Source organism: Anomaloglossus baeobatrachus, chromosome 3 (assembly GCF_048569485.1).
Source record: "Anomaloglossus baeobatrachus isolate aAnoBae1 chromosome 3, aAnoBae1.hap1, whole genome shotgun sequence".
Taxonomy (NCBI): Eukaryota; Metazoa; Chordata; class Amphibia; order Anura; family Aromobatidae; genus Anomaloglossus; species Anomaloglossus baeobatrachus.
Genome location: NC_134355.1, coordinates 604,741,097 through 604,755,552, shown reverse-complemented (window position 1 = coordinate 604,755,552; position 14,456 = coordinate 604,741,097). Strand labels below are relative to the sequence as shown.

General features: G+C 45.5%; 1 protein-coding gene across 1 annotated transcript in view; it reads right to left on the bottom strand.

Moving 5' to 3' along the window:
• TPO (thyroid peroxidase) overlaps nt 1–14,456 on the bottom strand; it is a 230,903-nt gene that overhangs the window by 139,275 nt on the left and 77,172 nt on the right. Inside the window, exon 6 of the mRNA XM_075341562.1 lies at nt 5,853–6,365. Coding sequence (XP_075197677.1) covers nt 5,853–6,365 — 513 coding nt within the window. The remainder of the gene's footprint in view (nt 1–5,852; nt 6,366–14,456) is intronic.

The following is a 14,456-nucleotide window of genomic DNA, read 5'->3' as shown; positions in this document are numbered from 1 at the left end:
TTAAAATCTACTTTGAAATTAACTTTGTTCCTGGGAAATCCCCTTTAATACATCATGCATGTGCCATTATACATCAATCCATAATACATTGTGCCATAATACACTGCCATAATACACAATGCCAATTGCCATAATACATCAGGACATGTGCCATAATACAATGGAGCCAAGTGCCATAATACATTATGCCATGTGCCATAATACATCGTGCCATAAAACATTGTGCCACGTACTGTAATGCACACAGCCATGTCCCATAATACACAATGCCATACTGTACATCAAGCCATAATACATCATGCCATAATACATTTTACCATTTGCCATAATACACAGTGCCATGTGCCATATTTGATGGTGCCAAAGTAGACAGCTGGCTGGCTATTATTATTACTATGATTTATTTCTAAACGGAATCTGTTACCCATTAGCATAACCAGAGTTTGGGCCTGGCCCCCCACAAGTTGGTCAGAAATATGGGTCATTGTACCAATCTAAATCTTATAAGACATACAAGTTTCCCCCCCTTAATTATATAGTAATGTCCCCCATCCTGTACTAATACCTCCCATCCTGGGCTGCTTCCTGCTAAATATGTTCCCTATCATGGTAAATATGTTTACATTCTGGGCCTATCCTGTTATATGTCATATTGTGGGCACATCCCGGTATATATGTCCCTCATCCTGGAATGCATGACCCCATCCTCGTATTTATCCACATTCTGGGCCCATACAGGAATATTTGTCCCATCCTAGTATATATTTCCACATCCTAGGTCCCTCCTGGTATATATGTACTTAACCTGGGCCCATTCTGGTATATGTCTCCCCATCCTGGGCCACTTCCTGGTAAATATGTTCCTCATCCTGGTAGATATACCAGCCTGGTATATTTTTCCCTATCCTGGTTTATATCTCCCCATCTTTAGCCCCTCCTGGTATATTTGTATCCATCCTGGTATTTATGTCCACATCCTTGGCCCCTCCTGTAATATTTGTCCCCATCCTGGTACATGGCCCTCATCATGGCCTCATCCTAGTATATACTTCCACATGCTGGCACATGGCCCTCATAATGGCCCCATTCTGATATATAGCACTCATCTGCTCTCCACTCCCATAATTTGTCCCATCTGTCAGGGGCAGCTTCAGTGCCAAGAGGTGTGCGGGAATATGGGTGGGGGAGCAGTGAATATTCATATCCTTAATCGGCAGGCATATTGCAGCTCAGGGACCACTAAGGTCTCTGTGCTGCAATGCATCTCAGGCCAGGGCGTCACACCTGCATCCAGCTATCAGGTCATCACAGGGTATTGTGCAACCTGCCTTTCTGCACAGTATCCACCCTCCTTGGTTAACGGATCCCAGTCCTCTGGTGTTGTTAACAGCTAGTCAAATAAAAATCCTAGGAACACTTCCCACTTGAACCTGCCAAACACACCATTGGGGGGCCTGAAGGGAATAGGGCCGCCCACATGGGGGGTTAGTGAGGAGAAATTGAGGACAGTGACAGTTGAGAGTTGAGAGTGAAGGAGAGAGGAGGTGAAGTGGCTCTCGTGAGGAGAGGCCATGGAGGAGAGCTCCTGTATGCTAGGTGGCAGACGTTTGTCTGGGCCTGGTAGGAGCTGGAACCCGGTCGCAGGGGACAGTGTCAAGGGGCACGGACTGCTGAGGAGGGCAGCTGGCAGCCTTGAACTATCACCAGGCAGGGGCCAGGGCACGACGGGGTACGTGGACTCAAGGCCGGAAAGTAGCTTCACGCGTTCCGGTAATTTACCCGACGGGGGAGAAGACTTCAAGTGTCATCCCCAACCCGCTTCAAAATCGGGGTACTAGCGCACCGATGGAATAGGACTTTCCCACTACAGTCCAAAGAAATCCTACGCGTGAACCCTGAGAGCAAGCTCACTCCGTTAGCCATACGAGTGAGTGGGACTCAGAGAGTTTCATACCAACGGGTCCAAGTGAGACTAAAGTGCCAGGGATAGGGCCACAGACCAACAACAACACCGAGGGCACAGATCCAGGAGTGCTCCCCGCAGACTACGGTGGTGCTCGGAACTTTGGTTTACAAGCTATCGGTGTGGTTATTCTGGGACTGAACGGCACCCAAACACCAACAACAACACTAACGGGCCCCGGGACACCAACCCCCTACCCACGGAGGGATTATACATCAGGCTGCCACACCATTGTCACCGGGCTCCCCAAAGGCAGCGGTGGTCCCCCATATTACCACGCACCATGGGTGGCATCACAAACTTTCTAAAATCCCACTGTACATATTTCCCCCTCCTTTTAATCAAATGGGCGCACGACCCCCGGGTCCGGAGACCCCTCGAGCCACCGCGGATCCAGATCCGATCGGCGGCAGCAGCCCGGCTGCTCGCACGGGGGCGGTACACAAGTCATCGGACACACATCCAGCTAAAGCAGGTGCTGGGGTCAGCGGGCCTCCCAGCCCATGGTCCCAATGGCAGTCGGGTGGCTTGCTGCTCTTGGCAATATGCGACTATTCTTGAGACTTGCATAATTAATATTACTTAAAGGGGTATTTTTGACTCTTAAATTCATGCTCTATCTACTGGATAAGGGTTAACCACTCAATCGCTGGGAGTCTGACTGATATGACCACAACTAATTGGAGAACTGTAGCTTTGAAGAGCCCCATGAAGAGCACCATGGAGTGGTGATCAATCATGAACAATGTCAATCCATTTATTCTTAATAGAACGGCAGAAATAATTTAGCCCTGTGCTTAACTGGTCTTTGGCACTTCCGTAAGAATGAATGGAGCAATAGTGTTCACGATTGACCACCAATTCATTCACATGGGGCTTTTGAGAGTCACGGTTTTTGCATTAAGAGGAGTCCCAGCAGTCAGGTCCAAGATGGTCCCCAGCCATCCAGAGTGTGGATTGGATAGGGCATGACCTCTGTACTTTAGATACCCTTGTAAGCAGGCCTCTTGGATCCCTAAGAAAGCCAAGTGTATGGATTTTTTGACAATGGGCAGAATTCCCACTTCAACTAAGGCCTCTTTGACACGTCCTTGTCTCCAGTACGTGTCTGGTCCGTTTCCTCACGTACTGGAGACACGGGCACACGTAGACCCATTAAAATCAATGGGTCTGTGCTCACGTGCGTATTCTGCCATGGACCGTGTGTACGTGTGGAGCATACGTGTGCCCGTGTGCTCCACACGTAGACATGTCCCTTTTTTCGACGGCATCACGGGTGCCACACGTAACGCAAACGGACACACAAAAATAAAAATCTTTACTCACCTTCTGCAGCCCTGCTGCCTCTGCCGCTGCTGTCACTTGCTTCCAACCGCCGCTCATTATGCTCATTGCATAATCACTTCACTGCGGCTGTAAGCAGCAGCAGCGGGGAGTCGGCAGGATTGGAGACCGAAGATCAGCACCACAGACAGCGACGCCAGGGACAGGTGAGCAGAAATTTCACGTTCTCCGTGTGTTATCACGGATAACACACGGAGAGCACACGTGTGCCATAAACACGGCTCGCGGAGGGCATGACACGTCCGTGAAAACCGTGCGTGGTTTTTCACGGACGTGTGAAATAGGCCTAACATTGAGCTTGACAATTTTCAATAGAAAAACTACTGTGACTGCATACGAGCTTGCCTGTTATCATATATGGGTTTGGAACCAGACCTATATGATATATGATTTTTTTTCAGAATATTCTGTCAACTGCATTTACCTACATGTCATGGGCATTATTTAAAGCACCCTCAGGACTCATCACATACAGTCTACTGCTGGATTGGCCATACAAAATGAATCAGAACAACCTCACTAACCTAATGGCGTAGATGGACTGGTGTGCTGAGTATCACGCTGCTTTGTGGTGATTGCTACACCTGTACATTGCAACTATAATGCAGCATACCTCTCTGATTAGATTAAAAGCCTACTATGTCGATAAGAAACGGAGCAGCTCTTCACTCATTGATGTGGATTTCTGTGTCACAGTTCTGTGCTCCAGGTGCCCCAGATGTAATCAGAAAGTAACATTTCTATTTTTCAGTGGGAGTCTCGCTAATGAAATGCAACACCTGCTGATACCGCAGCTCTTTTATGCAAAAAAGAAATTTTCATCAAAACACACATTAGGATTGTCATTTTTAATACAAAAAAAGAGTAAATGTACTGCAATGTTAATAATGTAAAAATCTACTAATCTTATTTCATATCTATCTATCTATCTATCTATCTATCCCTCTATCTATCCCTCTATCTATCTATCTATCTATCTATCTATCTATCTATCCCTCTATCTATCCATCTATCCATCTATCTATCTATCTATCCAACTAACTCTATGGTCCTGAAGACAATACAAATTTCTTGAGTCGTATTAGTATATATAACACATGCTCAGATGGTGGATGTTACCTTTCCCCTGAATGTTACTGTAGCACCCCCTAAACCACTCAGGGCACTACAGGGAACTGCATCCTCATGGGGATGCAGGACCTACCCTCAGGGACCTGGAGCACCAGTACCCACCACACCAACACACACCAAAATTCTAGTTACCACTCCACACCAGGGGCACTGCCTAGTCAGACAAGGGGAAGGGCTACCTAGAGGGCGGAGCCTGACCAGGGAACTAGACAGCCTGGTGGGAAGAGACAGCAGTGAGTTGAGTAGTAGGAAGTGAAAGTGGAAAGACGTGCCTAGAGCTCGGTTGTGTAACGGTGGCCCGGGGCACAGCAGAGTGGTCGCCAGGGCGGGTACACCCGAGTACCACTGGGACCAGAGCACGCATGGGGCACAGGGCCCTAGGTCGGGCAACAGTTTCAGATGGCCTGGCATATACCTGCACAGTGAGGGGACCTTCACGGACCTCACTGACCCTCAAATCGGAGGGCATCAGCAGTAAAGCAAGGATGAGGGTTCGGACACATACTTGCCCTACAGGGTCCACACTGCCCGCTGTACGGAGAAGGAAACTGTCACCGCAAAGGGACAGTCGGACCCCAAACGTTCCATGCTACGGGGACCCAACCACACTGAGAGTGCCGGGGACAGAGCAACCGAGTCATCCACTGGCATTGGAAATACAGGGACCTGAACCAGCCGATCAAAGGTCAAGAGTGAGTAGAGACTGTTAACTACAACCCACGGTGTGGTCTCCCTTATTACACTATCATACATCTCCCAGGCTCAGCCCTACCTGCGGAGGACCTACCACCACAGCTGCCCTTACCACCAGCCCTGGGGGATAATCAACTCAGCAGCGGAGGTTCCATCATAGTAACCGCAATCTGCAGGTGGAGTCACACAAATGACTTCAATCTCCCCTGTAAATGCTCCCCATTAAAAAGCACCCAGGGCACGGGACCGGGCAACCCCAAAGTGACATTCCCCAGTTATACACTGCCCGGGACCAAGTACCCCATTCCCTGGGCGACACATTACCTTAAAGGTATTATCGCATTTATCACCTGTCCATAGGATAGGTGATACAATCATCATCAGTGGAGGTCTGGCCATGGAAGTCCCCACTAACCACAAGAATAGGGAGTTCCTTATCTCCAGTGTGAATGGGGCCAGTGGTGCCAATGTGTAAACACCACTGCATTGAACTTCGTCCTCTGCGTATCGATGCTCATCTCTAGTTATTAGCACACACCTTGGGTATAAAGAGTGAATTCGCTGACAGCAATAAAATTTCGGATTGGCCAAACAATTGCAAAAAAAGATTGTTCACATGGATCCCCTACTGATTATTGTTATAGGTAAACATACATAATTATTATCAATATGACAGATTAGAGAAGAGCATTGAAAGATGTAATACATTTTAATTTCTAACCTGATGAAGAGCTCCAATGATTTTCCGAGTTTCTTGGTAAGTTGTTTCGGAACTCCATTGGGGATTGATTTTTTTCAAAGCCTTGGCCACACGGTTGTGCTCTCTCAACCACAATGTATGCATTGCTGTCAGGGTTGTAACTTCATTTGACCTAGTTTCACCTGCAAAGAAACATTTGATTCTGTTTTCACTGTCTGCATTAGGATCTTGTATACAGGGTGACGGTGTATCATCTACAAAGGGCATGTACTCTCGGCCGTGATCAGAATGTTGAAGGTTTACTCTCAGAAGACCCTCCTCACTGGAATGATTTCTCAGTTTATTTTCAACACTTGCTGTGCTGCCATAGACTGTTGATGCATCAATAAATGATGTCAAACCATTTATTTGTTCTCTTGGGCTTGTAATAGAGGGAATTCCAAACATCCCAATCTGATCTCCAGTGTCACAGGCTGCTAAAGAGCGATAAAATGGTATGCATCCACTTTGGGATATGGAGTCATTCATAGATGTCTGTCAAGAAAATAAAAAGAAAGAAAAAAGAAAAAAACATGAAAATAAAGTTACAAGTAAAGAAAAAGGTAAGACCATTGGAAAACAATAGTACAGGTTCATATCCCATGTGAATTATTTATTGCACATACTGGAACATATACGTTCAATGGATCAATGAATGTATCCGACATACAGTGGCATCTATCATTTATGGGATCCCATTTTAAACAATAGTATATCTCTGTAGCCTATCATACTATTCCATTTCCTTTTATATTCCAACATGGCTGTACCCCATAGTACTATGCACATAACAGGGTCCATAAACCCATGGTTATGTGAGTTTGGTATGGAAGAACATGACTGGCAACACAAAGTCTCGACCCAAACAGCATCAAACATCTTTATGATGGACAAGACCAGAGATTTTGAACCCGCTCGCTCATCCAACTTCAGTGTCTGACCTCATAAATCCTCTTCTGGATAAACATAGAAAAAATTGCAGTAGACATCTCCAAAATCATGTAGAAGAAACCTTCCCAGAAGAGTGGAAGCTGTGGGACCAACTCTGTATTAGGCTGGAGTCACACTTGCGAGAGACTCGCGCAAGTCTCGCATCCCATCAGCCGGCATGGCTGATAAGAGCTGGTCGGCTGCATGTATTGCTATGCAGCTAAGATGCTTGTGTCCGGGGAATGTCAGGCCATGACAGGAGATGCGATTTGAGTCACTCGCAAGTGTGACTCCAGTCTTAAAGTCTGCAGATTCACAACATACAATGGAAGCCATAAAACTCCAGTAGGTGTCCCAATACTTTATTATTTTTGTCCATACAGTGTGTATATATTGTATTTTGTGTTTTCTATTTCATACTAAGAACAAAAGTAACAGAACAAGATGAATATGTAGGAAAGTTTGCAGAGCCATTCATTATAAGTACATTAAATTTGGATGAAAATATAATGTGGGTCTCGATGTTGGGTGCTAGTTTTAGAGAAACATTTTAAATAGTCAGAAGGCTTATAAAACCCAGCAATGATTATACCATCATCTCCAAAGACCCCTCATTCACTCAGCTCATTAAAGCAGTAAAGTGCCTAATCCCAGAGAGACTGGAGGTAAACTATCCTGCCATCTGTTAGAGAATGCTATCCAGAAAGAGAGAGGATCCAGGTTTCATATGAAACATCAAATAATAGAATAGTTATAGATCTGTTCCCTGGAGGTAGACTTTAAAATTCTCTTGAATGTCTGCAAAATGCTCTTATAATTTTCCAACATTTGTAAAGTTTCTCCATCCATATTTCAGTTAAGCGGCCATTAAGTGCAGGCAGGAGCTATTTTTGTGAATAACAAAGGTAAAAGGCCAACATGAGTAATATCAATTCTACTGATAATTAGTAAATATGATCTTGTCTTTATGATTATGGTGAGAGATATCAAGTATGTGTTATTGTATGGAAGCAATTCATGTTTTTCATAGTAATCTTGAGTACTATAAAACAATATATCCATGTTGATAAGTCTCATTGACATCAATCATTGGTAAAACATACTTCTTTCTAAGAAAGAGCAGTATGTACAATTTATTTCCACTTAAAGGGGTTTTCCACCACCCGGACAACTCCTTTTTAAATTAAGTACTCCTCCATGTAAAATAAAAACAACATATATTAAACTTCTGCACTGGTGCTGCTCGATCAATGTTGACTCTGAGTCTCCCGTGGCTCCCGTGATTCTTGCTGCCAAGCTGTGGTTGCTTTAGGGCTGCTGTGCTCTTATTACTTCCTTTTGTCTGAAGTTCATCCAAAAGTAAGAACATTGGATAAATGGAAGAAATGAGTAGCCCAATAGTAATTACAGGGCTCACATGACACTACAATGTCACGTAAGCCTCAGGAGACCCGGTGCCAAAATCGCTGGAGCTGAGATCGATGTGGCCATGCTCAACAGTGAGTATATGGTGTTTTTATTTTATAAGGGGAAGTACTTGATTTAAAAGGAGATTTTCTATGTAGTGGACAATACAGGGAATCTGTCACCTGCCCTTTGCCCATTTAAAGCTATTACTATGGGCAAAATGGTAATAGGATGCTGACAGTATTCTTACTTGTATGCCTCATAGTAGAACCCTTGTTTCATAAATATTACTTTAGATCGCTATATGCAAATTAGTCTACCAGGCTACTGAGCGTTGTGCTTCGGCTACTGGGTGGTAGCTTCCAGGGAATAAATCCCCACCTCCATGCTGCACTATCCTTTCTGTCACCTCCTCTCAGCATCACAGTCACAGCTGGCAAATCCTGTGAGTACGCAGTAGAGTGTTCTTCACCCCCATTGAATCCACTGCATATTCGCTGGTGAGTCAGCTCCACTTCAGTTATCGGTGCGCTCTTCTAAGTTGTCCTCCTGACTTACTGCCTGTGGGCGGGTAGACTGATATATACACACACACACATACCTGGGGGATTTTGCATATAGCAATCTAAAGTAATATTTGTGGAACAAGGCATCTACTATGAAACATACAGGTAAGACTACTTTCAACATTCTACTACCTGTATACCCATAGTAATAGCATAAAACGGTCAAAGGGGGTGACAGATTCTCTTTAACCCTTTAGTGGCAGAGCCAAGTTTTGCCTTCATGACCAAGCCCCAGTTTTCAAATCTGATACATGTCACTTTATGTGATAATAACTCTGAGAAACTTCTACGTATCCAAATGATTCTGAATTTGATTTTTGGGACACATTGGTCTTTATATTAGTGGTAAACTTAGGTCAAAATGTTTTGCATTTATTTTTGAAAATATGTAAAATTTGATTAAATGTTAGAAAAATTATCAATTTTTAAAGTTTAAAATGTTATATTCTTAAACCCATTAACCCTATCATGAAAAATAAGTTAATAAATAAAATTCAACACAAAAACTTTACCTCAGCATCATTTTCCCAAACATCTTTTATTTTGTTAGAATATTAAAACTTAGAAGGCTCAATAGTTTAGCAAAACCAAAAAAATGTATTCTTTAAAATAAATTTGCAAAATGTTTTATGTATAGATCAAAACAGATTCATGTTAGAAAGCCTCCACAAGAAAAATTATGTGATAAAGTACACCCCTCATAGTATTCAAAACTACTCTCAGGCAGTTTGATAACCCTTCAGGTACTTCACTGAAATTAATGCAACATGGAATAAAAAATGAAAAATTACATTTTTTTTCACAATATTGCTTTAGCCTCAAACTTTTCAATCTCAAAATGAGTAAAAGGATAACAAAGACTCAATATTTTTTTACAAAATTTTTCCCAAAGTTGGCAATGAGTTCATTAACTACTGTTTAGGCACATAACACGACTAAGGGGTACTTTGCACGTTGCGACATCGCTACTGCGATATCATTGGGGTCAAATCGAAAGTGACACACATCCAACGACGTCGCAAAGTGTAAAGCCTAGGAGAGAAGATGAACGAGCGTTAAACAGTCAAAAATCGGTGATCTGTGTCACGTCGTTCCTTTTCATAATGTCAGTGCGCCCGCAGGTACGATGTTGTTTGTCGTTCCTGCAGCTCCACACACTGTGTGTGAAGCCGCAGGAGCGAAAAACATCTCCTTACCTGCGCCCGCCGTCCACCGGCAATGCGGAAGGGAGAAGGTGGGCAGGATGTTTACATCCCGCTCATCTCCGCCCCTCCGCTTCTATTGGCCGCCTGCCGTGTGACGTCGCTATGACGCCGCACGACCCGCCCCCTTAGGAAGGAGGCGGGTCGATGGCCAGAGCGAAGTCACAGGGCAGGTAAGTGTGTGTGAAGCTGCCGAAGCGATAATGTTCACTACGGCAGCTATCACAAGATATCGCATGTTCGACGGGGGCGGGTACTATCGCGCTCGGCATCACTATCATCGGCTAGCAATGTCGCAGCGTGCAAAGTACCCCTTTGAAGGTAAAGCTTGTTAAACTGATGAGCAAAAGGGTAACAATGTTTTGACATTTGACTTTCAGGCTCCATATCTCTCCATCCACTACAGCTTTGATGGTGAGACTACTTTCATTTTATAGACAATCATTTTGGCTATCTCGTGCATAAATTTGACTTGCAACTATTTAGCATATGATTAGTTACAGTATGCAGATTCTTGTCTTGTCACTGCATTGTTAGGCTACTTTCACACATCCGGTTTGAGCACTGTGGCTCAATCCGGCTGTGAAACCTATGCAACGGATGCGGCGAAAACACCGCATCCTTTGCATACGTTTTTACATGCGGCCGGTCCATTTTTTTCCGGTTGAGGCACGCTACTGAGCATGCGCAGTGGAAGAAACCGCATGCGGCGGCCAGATGCTTTTTTTTCCGCATAACGCCGCATCCGGTGTCCATAGGCATGAATTGAAAATGCGCCGCAGCGGCCGGATGCTGCGCGATGCGGTTTTTTTTTGCCGGAGCAAAAAACGTTGCAGGCAACGTTCCATCCGGCCGCGGCATCGGCTAAATCTGCCGCATGCGGCAAAAACCGGACCGAACGCAAGCCCATGCGGCACAATACGGCACTAATGTAAGTCTATGCAAAAAAAACCCGCAATCGGCGGCAAAAAAAACGGTTGCGTTTTTTCTGCAGAGTGCCGTATTGTGCCGCAGAGCAAAAACCGGATGTGTGAAAGTAGCCTGACTGTTTTACTCCTGGCTTTCAACACTGCCTGAATCCTTCTGGACATGCTCTCAATTCAGATTCAAGCATGTCTCTACTAGAGATGAGCGAACCGGTCCCGGTTCGGCTCGAGGCGGTTCGCCGAACGGGGGGTCTGGCTCGAGTTCGGCTCGTCGAACGTTCGACGAACCGAACTCGAGCCCATAGGAAACAATGGCAGGCAATCACAAACACAGTAAAACACCTAGAAAACACCCTCAAAGGTGTCCAAAAGGTGACAAACAACTCACAACACAACACAAACACATGGGAAAGTGACAAGGACATGTACTCATGCGAAAACAAAACAGCTGGACAAGGAAAAAGAGGAGGACACACAGATATAGGCATGGCACGCCCTTCTAAAGTCATGTAAAACACCGCAAGGTGACTCCAAGCGGAGTCTCCCTTTTTTCCAAAAATTGGGCCCCACACACCCACCCCTTCAGTGGCAGCAGTTGTGCCCCAGTTGTACACTTCACAGCTAGATTTGCATCAAGCACATTCAAAAATACGCCATTCTTATCCGTCCCCAGGATGACACCGGGGTAGGTAGCAAAGTCTTTCCTGATCCCAGCTCTGTTCATCTTGGCTTCTTTTAAAAACACAGCAAGCAAGGGTTACTCCAAGCGGAGTCTCCCTTTTTTCCAAAAATTGGGCCCCACACACACCCACCCCTTCAGTGGCAACACTTGGGCCCCAGTTGTACACTTCACAGCTAGATTTGCATCAAGCACATTCAAAAATACGCTATTCTTAACCGTCCCCAGGATGACACCGGGGTAGGTAGCAAAGTCTTTCCTGATCCCAGCTCTGTTCATCTTGGCTTCTTTTAAAAACACAGCAAGCAAGGGTTACTCCAAGCGGAGTCTCCCTTTTTTCCAAAAATTGGGCCACACAGACACCCACCCCATCAGTGGCAGCACTTGGGCCCTAGTTGCAAACAGGATGTTTTGATTTGCATCAAGCACATTCAAAAATACGCTATTCTTAGCCGTCCCCAGGATGACACCGGGGTAGGTAGCAAAGTCTTTGCTGACCCATGACTTGTTCATCTTGGCTTCTTTTAAAAACAATGTAAGCAAGGGTTACTCCAAGCGGAGTCTCCCTTTTTTCCAAAAATTGGGCCACACAGACACCCACCCCATCAGTGGCAGCACTTGGGCCCTAGTTGCAAACAGGATGTTTTGATTTGCATCAAGCACATTCAAAAATACGCTATTCTTAGCCGTCCCCAGGATGACACTGGGGTAGGTAGCAAAGTCTTTGCTGACCCATGACTTGTTCATCTTGGCTTCTTTTAAAAACAATGTAAGCAAGGGTTACTCCAAGCGGAGTCTCCCTTTTTTCCAAAAATTGGGCCACACAGACACCCACCCCATCAGTGGCAGCACTTGGGCCCTAGTTGCAAACAGGATGTTTTGATTTGCATCAAGCACATTCAAAAATACGCTATTCTTAGCCGTCCCCAGGATGACACCGGGGTAGGTAGCAAAGTCTTTGCTGACCCATGACTTGTTCATCTTGGCTTCTTTTAAAAACAATGTAAGCAAGGGTTACTCCAAGCGGAGTCTCCCTTTTTTCCAAAAATTGGGCCACACAGACACCCACCCCATCAGTGGCAGCACTTGGGCCCTAGTTGCAAACAGGATGTTTTGATTTGCATCAAGCACATTCAAAAATACGCTATTCTTAGCCGTCCACAGGATGACACCGGGGTAGGTAGCAAAGTCTTTCCTGATCCCAGCTCTGTTCATCTTGGCTTCTTTTAAAAACACAGCAAGCAAGGGTTACTCCAAGCGGAGTCTCCCTTTTTTCCAAAAATTGGGCCACACAGACACCCACCCCATCAGTGGCAGCACTTGGGCCCTAGTTGCAAACAGGATGTTTTGATTTGCATCAAGCACATTCAAAAATACGCTATTCTTAGCCGTCCACAGGATGACACCGGGGTAGGTAGCAAAGTCTTTCCTGATCCCAGCTCTGTTCATCTTGGCTTCTTTTAAAAACACAGCAAGCAAGGGTTACTCCAAGCGGAGTCTCCCTTTTTTCCAAAAATTGGGCCACACAGACACCCACCCCATCAGTGGCAGCACTTGGGCCCTAGTTGCAAACAGGATGTTTTGATTTGCATCAAGCACATTCCAAATCCACAAGCATTTACTCTCCCCAGGATGACACAGGGGTAGTAAATTCCTTCTGGATCCATGACTTGTTCATTTTGATGAACGTCAGTCTGTCCACATTGTCACTGGACAGACGCGTGCGCTTATCTGTCAGCACACACCCAGCAGCACTGAATACACGTTCAGAGACAACGCTGGCAGCTGGACACGACAAAATCTCCAAGGCGTAAGTTGCGAGCTCTGGCCATTTTTGTAGGTTTGAAGCCCAAAAGGAGCAAGGCTCCAGTTGCACAGTCATGGCATCGATGTTCATTTGGAGATACTCCTGTATCATCCTCTCCAGCCGTTGACTATGTGTCAGACTTGTTGTCTCTGGTGGCCTTGCAAAAGAGGGTCTAAAAAAATTATGAAAAGATTCCATAAAATTGCTGTTACCGGCACCAGAAAAGGTCCTACTGGTACGGGTAGACTGTTGAAGATGACGAGACCGTCCCATGTTTGTCAAGTTACAACTGGGAGATTCACTCCCTGCACCTGCACGGTTGTTTGGTGGAAAAGCCGAGCTAAGATCTAGTAACAGCTTCTGCTGATACTCCTGCATACGTGCGTCCCTTTCTATGGCTGGAATTATGTCACAAAATTTGGACTTGTACCGGGGATCTAATAGTGTGGCAATCCAGTAGTCATCATCACTTCTAATTTTGACAATACGACTGTCATGTTGGAGGTAGTGCAACAAAAAGGCACTCATGTGTCTTGCGCAGCCATGCGGACCAAGTCCATGCTGTGTTTGTGGCATAGAGGTGCTACCCGTTCTTTCTTCCTCTGACATCTGACCCCAACCTCTTTCAACTGAAATTTGACCAAGGTCTCCCTCATCCGCTGAGTCTTCCATGTCCATGGACAGTTCGTCCTCCATTTCTTCATGTTCTCCTGCACCTTGCTCAACATTTCGCCTGCTACTATGCGCCCTTGTCGATCCCTGTCCCCCATGGTCCCATGCCTGCTGCGTTGGTGATGATGAACGTCTGGACCTTGGTGATGTTGTTGTCCCTTGCGCATATGAATCCTCCTGTAGTTCCTCCCCTTCATGTTGTCCCACCCCCTGACTCCGAATAGTGTTTAGCGTGTGCTCCAGCATGTAAATGACTGGAATCGTCATGCTGATAATGGCATTGTCAGCGCTAAACATATTCGTCGCCATGTCGAAACTGTGCAGAAGGGTGCATAGGTCCTTGATCTGAGACCACTCCATCAGGGTGATCTGCCCCACCTCTGCATCTCGTTGGCCC